The 12,068-nt window shown below is 47.2% G+C and overlaps 2 protein-coding genes across 2 annotated transcripts; both read right to left on the reverse strand.

Annotated features, from left to right (window-relative positions):
• Positions 1-2,230: 2,230 nt before the first annotated feature.
• Positions 2,231-3,400, reverse strand: BP5553_02653 (Glycosyl transferase family 17 protein; the record flags this gene model as incomplete). Its single annotated transcript, XM_032011276.1, has 1 exon — positions 2,231-3,400. The coding sequence occupies one exon, from the start codon at positions 3,398-3,400 to the stop codon at positions 2,231-2,233; it is 1,170 nt and encodes a 389-aa protein (XP_031870969.1).
• Positions 3,401-6,198: 2,798 nt separating this feature from the next.
• Positions 6,199-7,443, reverse strand: BP5553_02654 (Protein serine phosphatase 2C; the record flags this gene model as incomplete). Its single annotated transcript, XM_032011277.1, has 1 exon — positions 6,199-7,443. One exon carries the CDS (start codon positions 7,441-7,443, stop codon positions 6,199-6,201), a length of 1,245 nt encoding a protein of 414 aa, XP_031870970.1.
• Positions 7,444-12,068: the final 4,625 nt, after the last annotated feature.

Here is a 12,068-nt window from a genome sequence, read left to right on the forward strand (position 1 = left end):
ACTAGGTAGTTGGCACAAGGGTGGTGAAGAGCAGATGAACGAGTGTCGCGATGATAAAGAGAGTCCTTCCTTGTTAAACGTCTGGCAAACTGGGAGATGTAGACGAATCCAATAGACCTGTTCCTATCACAGGACCTGCCGCTTGGGAGCAGCAGATTGTAAATTGCGTATTGTATGCTGTATACCGGCCTCGTAACAGTGATGGCTGGCGTAACTGTAGTGGGAATGTTGAAACAATCGGGACGCCGGGGACTCAAGCTATTTCTGATAGAAAAAGGCGTTCACAGGAACAACGAAAGTGCATCGAGTGGGTCAAGAGATAGGTGGGGATCTAGAATCTTCGACTTCTTGGAGCTGCTAGCTTAAAATCCTTCGGTTTATATCCTCATACGCTTAGTCACATTATCATTATGAGCAGCGTGGGATAAGACGTGAGAAGGGAAGTGATCAGCGCTGGGAAGGTATATAGACTACCTAGCTGAAACTGGAAGGTGCGTAGAACTAAGGAATCGGGGAAGGAGAGCTTGCTACAAAAATTACTGGATAACAACAATATTTTCCTGCCGTATGAGGACGCATCAACAAAGACTTGACTCAATTGACAACCCGAAACAGATCAGAGAACAAGCAAGGCTCGCCGATAGAAGCTAGCATAAAGGTTGTGGCGTGTCCTACCTACGCAGAGATATGATCAGAAAAGGGGACTGCTCGCTTTTCCACCTCTTGACCTTCTTTCCCCACACCATACAGGAAGGCAATCTAATCAGGAGATGTCTTCCCTTGCATCGGATGCGGTACATGCAGACGAACGCATGTCTCGCAACAGCAAGTATAATAATAAACATTCAGGCTGGTTGATCTATGGCGTGGGTCGTTCTTCACGGCAATCATGGTTTGTTTGCCATACATCGGGCGTTGGCCATACTGCGCTAATCTTAAGCGTAGGGCAGATATGTGTGCGATTCGGGTTCAACTCTATGTGGCCCTCGAGAAAGGCGAGAACCTCTCGATCGAGGACGGCGACCTATCCCCTCTAGTTCGCGAGCCATCGTTCCTGAATTTGCTTTTGATGTCCGGGATGAAGGCGACTGGCTACCCTTAGAGCTGACACTGACGGTAATAATGGATATGTGGCGTAATAACTGGACATTAGTGTCAAGAGTCTCAGATCAGCGCCGGGACACTCCCACTCAATCTGACCCGCCGCAATGGCTGCTGGATGACCGGCAAGGCTGGCCCGAAGGTTACGCGTTCGTCCCGTTCAAAAGCCGAATTTCAATATTTCAGACGGGCCACGACTGTGGAGATAGCATCATCCCTTCTCCGAGCTCCCATGACTCTAGGGAAGAAGACGGCGGTGCGTAACAATATTTGCGGCAAGTGCTGCTCTGTGGCTTTGACGGCTTGAGCCTCTCCCACTTGTTGCCCATGATTCCTCGACACTCGAGACGTGGCGGACCGGTCTGGTGAGATATGGTTGAGGTTCAGTTGAGTGAGGTACCCGCTGTCAGAAAGCCTTGGAAGGCGTTGATTCATATTGCTTTTTCCTGAACACTACTCTAGTGCCTCGTCGCGCGCAACCCAATCGGTAGGTTTTCCGGTCGCAAACTTGGCCGAACTTGGCTGCGAAACTCGACTACCGTCTGACAGCTCCACGGATTAGAGAAGATAGCCACCTAAAGAGAGCTTGCACATAGTGGATATTCCTTGCCCGAGCAAGACCATTGCCGAAACTACCTTATACTAGTTGGGCTTCAGTGAGCCCAAAGCAGGAGTGAAACAGAATGGATCTGGGGTTTTGGTACCGAGTGAGCCACTTTAGACACGCCCTTACGTCAACTAGCTCGGCATGCCCAACCATGCCACCAGCAAGTCGGCATAGCTCTAGATTGTATGGAGTATTCCGTCCAAAGGCGATGTCTAGCTTAATTCAACTGAGGTGCCCATACAGTCATCATTTGAAATGACAGCCGCTGAAATCACGAAAGATGTTTACACTGTTTCTTTCCGCCCTTTTACTTCTCCTGTGTCTGAACTCTGTAGTCTTCGCTGATGTTCTGGTTTCGACTAAGCCATGCATCGGCGAGGTTGGTCTTAGCCCAAGAAAGTCAGAGACACTTTCCATCATCGCGGCGCAGGGCTTGTTCCAGCACCTGGGAGACGATTACTAGGTTTTGCACATCATCGCTCGTCGCAGCAAGCTAAGGCTTCTATGACATAGCCTCCTTGTTCAAGGGCCACTCTGAATGTCGCCATAATCCAAAAACCCGGCATTTGGCCCATCCCTATCTAGCAAATAGCTGAATCTATCCCCACTCTTCTGCAAAAAAGGAGGAATATCCTCGTTCGCTTCAATTTTGTCGTATACCTCCCCCTCTCGGTCCCACAAATCTAGGCCATTCCGCACCCTATCTACGATACGCGCTGGATCTCTGAACTCCTCCCGGTTGAGACTCATGTGCGAGAAGCTAGCCAGCTTGGTCAAAACATCGCTGATATTTTGGAAGCAGGTGCTACAATGCCACCCGGCATTCCACAAGTCTGCCTTATGCCACCATGCAGCGATTCGACTTCCGCCCTCGCCGTTCCGTAGATCCGCGGGAAGAATAGTCCGCTCCGGCCCATCATAGATAGTAGCTTGCGGATGCTTCCATTGTTCCCCGCGATGCAGCCATTGGAACCCGTAGTAGTAGAACTGGCTCCGCAGCGTGAGCCGTTTTGGAAAATCACAGTTCCGCAACAGAGTTAACGTAGCGGGTCGTAGGATCTCATCCACGTCGCTCACAATTAACACATCTCCCGGCCGTGTCATTCTCTCCCCTTCCAGCCGTGGTATAACCTGTGTGTACATCGCATTCCGTTGGTGGTCTTCCAAATCCCATGACCGTGTTGCATCTAGCGGGATGTCTTCCACCTGGTGGTATATGATCTTGTCATGAAACTTATCGAAGAGTGGCCAATTATCCCTCAGTGCGAGAGGTTTCGGGCGCGCCGTAAAGGTTAAGTCTGACTCCACGATGACAAAATAATCGACATAGGCGGCCATCGTATTGAGACGGATCTCGAGCCAATCCAACTCGTCATTCAACATGAACAGATCATAAATTTTTCGACCTTCCGAACGTGCTGGATACGCGTCGAAGTTATGCAGAGCGCATAATTCTTGGGCTTGCTGGAGAGGGAGAGCATGGTTTGCTTTGGACGATTCGACGAGCATCGAGAGTTCAAGGGCGAAAGACGCGTCGGTTACTGCGTGTGCTTGTTTCTGCTCACTATGGTGGGTATAGAGCCAGAGTATGGCTAGAAGGAGGAGTAGCGTTTTCCAGTGGTTCCCGGCCGCTCTTAGCAGCCATTGCCATCGCCGCCGGTAGCTGCTGGTCAAGGGGATTTGGCGACGCATCGTTATTCTGTTGAGAGGGGAGTTGGGTTGTGGACATATCGCCGCTTCTTCATGGACTTTGACTATTGGCCATTCCAAACCAAGCCAACTGGCATTCATCGGCTATCATGCCGGAGCGCCACCCATCACCCCAAGCCGCCGTCCACCCCGGGCGCCACGATGCTCCTCAGCCCCCAATTTTAAGGTATGGAGTGAGGCTGGTGCCGTCGCCCAAGCGAAGCTATTCGGACTCCTTAAGTTCAGCCCTCCTGTCTGTCGTCGAACTTACTACACGGTTTCCGTCAGCCTGCTGTACGCCTCTTATATCGGGCTTGGGGACATACGATGACCCAAAATGGCCTTTAGCGAATTCCTCGCTCGGACATAACGCAGGAACGGCTTTGGGGAGATCATACTGTCCATGTGCCCTCACGGTAGCGTAAAAAGGGCATGGCAGGATCGAATACGGCGTAGCTAGCCTCGAAATGGACATGGCTACTGTCATTTTAGAGACTGGAGCAGAGGACGGCGCCTCTACCAAGCCTTGTCGAACTGATCCTATGGATACGGAGGCAGGAAAGCCGGCCTTGGCCGACTCTGGGCGGTACGAAGGCGACGATAATATTTATACTCCGTAGGTGTGCTAGACGCATATGGTACTATCTGGCCCCCCTCGTATTCACCCATTAAGGCACTGCCAATTCTACGGTTTCTATTATGCAGTTAGCGCGCACCTAGCTAGCTAACGAAGTGAGAATAGCTTTACTTGGGCGACAGCAACAGCGAGCCTTCATAGTGCGAGTGGGGAGCATAGTGTCGTGATCGGTGGACGGTGTCGGAGATGGTGGCTTGGTAAGTCAGTGGCGCTCCGGTATGATACTATGATCGCCGATGAATGCACATGAGAATGTTGGAATAATAAATACCCCTCCGCTTTTGCACAGACTTGAGGGGGTCTGCTATTGGTGGTAGTAGGAATAGATGGAAATTGAAAAGGAAGTTGGGAGTTGTTGCTGCTGGGTTGATATCAGTTATATGCCTTCAAGGTTAATTACGTAGTTTCAGGAGATCCCTGAGAATTTCTACCTTACTCGAGTAGTATCATAGTATTATCATGGTATGGTGTTGTGCGCCAATCAGATTTAGCCTTATTGTTTCGGCGGGGCTCTGCCGGCTCGGGCCTAGGCGTCGGGATATCGGGGTTAACCGAGGTTCCTGAAGTCTCCCGAAAGCTGTCTGAAGCTCGTTCTAACGAAGCAAAATTTGCGGGATGTGAGAGTTAGGTTGAAGATGGACCTACTTACTCTGGGGACCTACGGAGTACTGCCACTAATCTTATATCTGGTCTATTGGTGGCAAAAGTGCAAGTTTCTAAATCGCTTACATCACAGCAGCAAACCTGATATCATGCTCCCTACTCCCTACAGACCAACGTTATATCAGAGCGCCAGCCGATAAACCCGTCCTAACTATTGGTCCAACTATTGATTCAACGAGGATAAACAGAATAAACACATCGAGCCATTTTTTTAAATTCCGCACTGTCTTTATTATCTTCCAAGCCCAACTACTTCATGAACCTCCTGATAATATCTGACAACATACTATATCAAGGGAACTTTCCTAAATAAAACCCTGCATCATCTTACCCCTACCAGTCTGTGTTTATGCACGTTCTTGCCTTGCTATTTCAGCTATTCTGAACATAAGCAAACAATCCCTTATAAAAGAAAACCGATATCACATGAATAGTCAATCTAGAAGGCATCTGGAGATATTGGAATGTGCTTAGCAGAATGAATGAGTGCTAGGTGATGCATGGTTTCAACCATATGTAAGGTACTATACATGAGGCACCCTAGGTATGTACCTTCGGCACATATGTGGTTGTACATGGCAGAATCAAAGGTGGTGAACGGTCGTAACGCAACGCAATCATGCCGCCTGGCAGAACCGTCTGTCTGGCAGAAACCGCAAGTGGTGAGCGATCGTAATACAACGAAATTGGCACCGCCTGGTAGAATCAGATGGCAGAACCAGGAGTGGTGAGCGGTCGTAACGCAACAAAACTATGCCGCCTGGCAGAATCCTAGAAGAGCAATGGCAGAATTAAAAGTGGTAGGCGGTCGAGATGCAACGAAATATACCACCGACAGGCAGAATAAAAGGTGGTGAACGATCGTAACGCAACGAATCTAGACGCCGCCTGGCAGAATAAAAAGTGGTGAACGGTCGTAACGCAACGGAACCTGCATACAACTCAATCTATGAGAAATGCACGTGAAGGTTCAAATATGGCAATACCAAGCTGATATGGTTATGCGTGGCAGAGCAAGAGATATACGTATAGTGGACTTTGACTTGCAATCTACCCTACTCGTCAATAAAATTAGATATACACCCTATATCCCTCAAATGACCAAGGGGACTAGCATGAGGCATCATTCAGCATTCCTACTACAAGTTTGTTGGTAGAGATAATGGCAACAAGCAGTGTTTTGAAGGGAACTACGCTGCTATGACATGAAAAAGCAAAGACACATCAAAGAAGGCAAAATTTTGCCTATCTGTAGAGAATGTGACATTGGTTTGAAACTGTTTAAGCCAGATTTCGTGTTCCATTCCACAGCTTGTGGATGTAAGATGTAATAAAGTGTCATGGAAACTAATAAATAAATTCTTCTAAATGCATGACAGATCATTTGCTGCTGGAGCTCTTCGTCTAATATGGCACATCCTTCCTCATATAATGTCCCCACCAGTCTCTCGTCCAAATCATACAGCTCCAGAATACAAACATTAAGGGGTGTAATAAATACTCACTTCTTCTCTTCGCAAGCAATCGCCACCACAACACAAATATCGTCGACCTTCCCACCCTGCCATTTTTCATACGGGAACTCCCGTTGGACCTCCCTCGCAAATGGTCCATCAAGTTTCGTATTCATGCTTGCCGCCTTGGCCTCGTTGGTAATGCCCACAGCCAGAAAGCTTTGTAAGCTGGGTATATCTTCCGTGGCGTCCTTGCCGTCATCAGGCATGGTGAAATTATGTAGATCTGTTCCCACGCCTATACCATTTTCCGTATGTACCCATGCGTTGGCCCCAATCATTATCTTGGACACAATCTTCAAGATCTCGTGCCGTGACAAATTATCCCATACTCCATCAGTTGCGAAAACCAATACGTCGCCATGCCGCAATGCATGCTGCGAAACATTGGCATCTTTGGGGAAATCGCAAAGCTGGGTGCCTCCGAATGCAGCTACCTGAGCCAGAATCTTTTTGGGGACGATGGATAGTTGATATGGCGTATTGAATGCGTGGGTCTGAGGCTCCGAGTAATCATGTACTGCATTGAGCCTCAACTGTACGAAACCAGAGTCCCCTAGGTTGGCAACCTCAAGCTGTCCAGTGCCCCTCGCAATAGCCACACAGGCCGTACTCCCCCCAGCCCGGACCGTCTCATCGTTACATATATCTTCGTAGCCACGTTGCATTAGACTCCGCGCATTGAGGGGAGTTTCCCATTCTTCTGGTCGATGTGTGTATGCTGCATGAGCTGCGTAATCGCATAATCCATGAGAGAAATCCGCGGGGTCCACCCCCGAATTCATCCAGCCTCCTACACCATCTGCCACGCCAAAAGCAACGTCAGAGGTTTCCCCAACTCTGCTGACGAAGAAGGCATCTTGCCCGCTGCCTGGCCGGGTTTTCTTGTTTTTTCGTCTGGCGCGGATGTGGTTATATGGGTCGAAGTTGAAGATGTTTCTGTTGGGATTGTATTTGTGGTCTTTCGCAGAGAAGGAAGCGGCAATTCCGTACGTAAATTTCGGTGTCGACTGTGGGGGGATTGACTGTGAGGGGGTTGATGTGTGGAATCCTCGTGTTGTTCGCTGGACGAATTTTGGTCCGCGCTGGCGAGGAGCGGCGACTAAGGATAACTGGCGTTTAGATAATGAAACCACCGTGACGCCAGAGGCACAACTAGAACCGGCGATTGTCACCCGCGGGGTACTGGTTCTACATGCTGTAACAGCAAGGCTTCGCAGAGAAGATGCCATTTCCAAACTCCTTTGAGCTGACGGCAGAGAGCGCAGCCCGAAGGCCCGCGGGATGGATTGGGAAAATCCTATAGGACCAGGACTGTTCTTGTGTTAAGATACAGCCCTGCGAATAATTTGAAGGTAAAAAATGCTCGAAGGTTCATCCTGTCGTTATGTACTGGTTTTCAATCGATCTTCAAATCCTGGGATGAAAACGCTCCCTATGGGTCCATTTCGTCACCTTTCATTTGCACCCCTGCATCCTCGGCTGACCTCCCTTATTACTGTACACGAGAAGAGAAGGGGCGTGGATTGAGTAAAGAGTGCGATGACAGCTAAATACAACCCAGCGATAAGCCTGTTCGCCTGTTCACATAGCGCTGGGTACGAGTACGCACGGGCCTACCGCCGGTTTCGCGGGGTACGAGTATGAAGTATATAAACCTCGCTTGCGACCATCACCAACGCATACTTCGTAGTTGTTAGAATATGGGAGTTATGGGAGTTCCCCTGGCCGGCTGGTCAAGCCACTTAGGCACCCCACTTGGCACWTCTCCACCACAAAGGAGAAATGAGATATGTGTACTCGCGATGAGCCGAATACACGGATATCATCGCATCCCATACTAATTAGTATGGCACATGATGATGGAGGCCCTGGGAAGCCATTCGGATACCATCGGTATTATTTCCTTGAGTCACCTGATTGATCACCTGACCCCATACATTCATTTGCCTATATATGTGAGGCTTTCACCCCATAGTATTAGGCTTTTTAATCAATTCAATTACCCCATTCCATGACCCATTCTGACCAATCAATTACCTGTATTAAGTATACCAATTTGGGTCCCATTAATCAACAGTAGTTCTATGGCTCATTGCTTTTCCTTTTCCTTACCTTTCCAATAGCCCAACACCCCCCTCCGCGATACTTGGCTTTACTTTCCATTCCTGTACGCGCCTCGTTTTGGGCTCTTTCTGCTTAGCTCGTGGTTCACCTAATCGGCCACGCCGCAGCTGAGGATCCTTCAATCGTCCCCGCGAATTTCGATGCTGTGGACCCCCTATAACGTTAACAAGTTTCTCAGATCTGCCTTGCATAAGTTATATTAGCCGAAACACGAGCTAAACCAGCCCCGAGCGCTCTCGAGTCTCGACCTGGCTGAAGGTGAAAGAAGCGCGCAAAGCATACCAAAGAGTTGGGAGAAGATTCAAAGATAATCTAAATGATCAAGACAATGTATGGGCCTGAAAGCGAAGCACAACGCAGGTGTTTCTACTCTTGATTAGATAGTTGTAGGAGGGATGGTTGACTGCAAATGGTTGAGTTCTTATGAGTTCACGGAGTTCTTTGAGTAGTGAATTCATACATTCAAATTGACTAGAATAGTCTATATTAAGAATAGAAAGTCAGATTCAAGCATGATATTGTGAAATAAAGAGGAATAGGATGATCAACTCACGGTTTAACAAAGGTGGGGGTAGTGATCGTGAGCTTCCCGCTACCGGCTCCCGAATGCCAACGTGAACAACTGTGAACAGGATAGGGGGACCGATGTTTTTTGAGCCTGAAATCATAATCAATAGTAGATAAGTAATAGTGGGAATTTTAATATATTGCAGGTGTATCTAGGTACGGAATCCTATTAATCGGAGGTCTCGGAAGATCGTCAAGGCCAAGAGGTTGGTTATACACTAGAAAATCCATTGTCGATATTATCCACTTTAATATTCAACCCTCTTAGCTATTCTCTTTATACGATCTATACCCAGGGTTGACTTGATACAGTATCGTTCAAGCCTGTTATTTAATTTCAATATCGTCAAGAAAGAGATTAGGCAAACACATAATAAGGTGGGGTCGCGATAATACAGGAATTCAATACATAGAACGCAAAGAAGTAAATAGTAAGTAAAAGATCCCTTTAACAGGAGACACAAGAAGTATAGTAACACCAAGACCAACCCTATTTAGAAGACCTATAAATCTAATAGATATATAGGTATATCAACTGTCGTTGCGAAAGTAACCGGACCTAATGTCTTAATGATTGCTATTCGCAACTAACAGAGTCTTTAGGACACTCAGTTAATTCTTGGCAGGACGACCACAACCATATCCAAAATGTCTTGTTCAAGAGTGTCTTCTTCGTCTTGGGTGGCAAATTACTAGCATTGTCACCAGTCTTCTCTTTCTTCGGCTTTGGGGTATAAGGGCATAGGTTCTCTTATCTAGCACCTTGTGTCCACCATCTCTTAATAGCTATTCTCGTTCGGTAATATTGTCCCTTCTCAAAATTTGTTAACTTTATCTATTGTCCAGCTCTTCCGATATTAATTCTACAAATATAGGTCTCTTTCTTTCAATCGCCAGGAATTCTTTTCTTAAACATCTAATAAAGAAGCTGTATTTTGTTTCTATAAGACCTTTTGTTGTTATATTAAGAAATCAAGCTCGATTAAGTTCTATATTTTGGGTATAAATTAGATCTAGCTAAAATAATAATTAACAAAAATTGGAAAAAAGAAAACACAAAAGGATCAGCTTCTAGGGATGGGTTATTGTAACACTGACAAGCGAAGAAACAATCCCTGAAATAAGAAGATGGTTCTGGACGCCTGATCAAACATCGCTTGAGCAGGACCTGCAGAGGAATAGGTGAAGAACCCCTGGCCGTAAGACGTGGGTAGCCTTGCAACAGCACGGTCACGCGTGATGCTGTAAGATTACGAACACAGGCCTAGGATATAGTAACCGAAAGAAGGAATCGAGTCTCCCCGCCTCAAGGACACTGCAAATTAGGATACCGGCTATCCTAGGCACTTTATTTAGTCGCTAAAAAAGCCGAGGCAAGGTAGGGAATCACGGAAGACTTTGGGGACAGTCCGGGCCCGAAAAGATGGGTAGAATACTCAAAGGGAAACAGGGGACGTCTAATCAGATGTCCTACCAACCCTCTCAAGCATCAAATACCGTCCTAGTAAAGCTCTGGTCAAAGACCAAGTCATTCACTTACACAGCTGACCAATACACTCGTTTCACACAAATAAATCATTTCCTTATCTCACTTCCGTTATTTATAAGTTCATTTCATTTTATCAGAAAAGCAGAAAAACATAAAAACACACTTCTTCTTTACTTCAAACCATGCCGAAAAGACTCGGCCAAAGCAAACCACACCTGAGAATACCTGCCCAATCTTTTACTTTAATCTATCAACTATCGCGGACAAGATCTACCGTTGCGCAATGGGAACTTCCCCCAAGGCAGTTTACATGAAGCTTCTTTCTGGATTGGACATTGTCTCTTCACGGAAGTGATAGTACAAGTAGCCTCTGCGATCCTTATCTTTTCAGCATAGCGTAGCTGCAGCAAGGTGTCTTTCACATGCGGCAGTTTCGCGAATGGACCCTCCAGTCGCCTTCAATTATATACCAGAGTCTGATTTTATACAGATCTACGCGCAGTTATGAGCAGAAAGTGAAGCCAAAAACAGTCTCGTGCCAACAGAGACGCAACACAGAGCCATTGCCCATTTACTATTACTAATATACGCACCTCGAAATCCAAAAACCACAGAGCTCATACCAGCCTTCAAATTTCGTCTCTCGCACACTTGGGCGACTCGAAAGCTGGCAGAAAAAAAGATAGGCACCACCCAGTAGAGCCTCGTAAAGGCTGGCGGAAGATGACGCAATATAAATTTGTAATTAATTTGATATTAGTCAATTTTTTGTGAGAAACTAAATATCTCTTCCGAAAAAGGGAATCAGCAGAAATACCATTGTAGTTACTGCAGACGGTTCTTAGATATGAAGTGTTGAAACCCCCCAAGACTGTTGCGAACCTGACGGTTCCAAGGGTTTAGTGGGTCCGCTCTGCTTCAGGCGTACCAAGACTTCCATCGGGCCTGCCAAAACTCCTGCTGCTTTCCATCTTCACCAGAGCGCATTGGAAGCCAATAGAAATTCGGAAGGAGGTATACCTCCGTAAAGTTTAGTTCGGTGGCTCAAGACGCGTATAAGTGCACGGTGTAGATAGCGCACGGCCACTCCTACCGCTAAGCAGCAGCCCAAGCACGCAACCCTACAGCGAATCAACCGGCTAGACGAAGCCCCCATTGACTCTAGGTCTTACTGGTCTTACTGGAGGGCCACATCGCGACCGTTGAAGAAGGCCTCCACTTACTAGTACGAAAATGGGCAATCTTCACCGAGAACGTTAGCTACGTCAGCCGCCGCTAGCTCGAGCCTTACCCACCGCGCTACGATAACTTGTTGTTGGTTTGAGGTACGGAGAACCCGGTAAAAGGTCTTTTTTCTCTAGTGGTTAGAACCACGGGAGCTTGATAAAGTGCCCTATAAGGGCCTGTAGGTTATCTAAATAATATCAGGTGCCGGGCCCTGTTGATCGAGCAACCTACAGGGCCCTACAGGGCGCTGCAGAGCAATGACTGGGCACTTTACAGGGTTTTATGGGGTTCTCCGTACTTACAAGGTATTGATCCTTCGGGGCTTCTCGCCACTGTGTCCCGTTTCAGTTTCCATATATTAAAACGTAGTTAGAAAACCAACAATGAGAAAACCAACCGCATTGCATATAAAAAAGCAGTAAAAAACCAACAATGGGAAAACCAACA

The sequence above is a fragment of the Venustampulla echinocandica genome (genome assembly GCF_003357145.1).
Source record: "Venustampulla echinocandica strain BP 5553 chromosome Unknown scaffold_1, whole genome shotgun sequence".
In the NCBI taxonomy this organism is placed as follows: Eukaryota; Fungi; Ascomycota; class Leotiomycetes; order Helotiales; family Pleuroascaceae; genus Venustampulla; species Venustampulla echinocandica.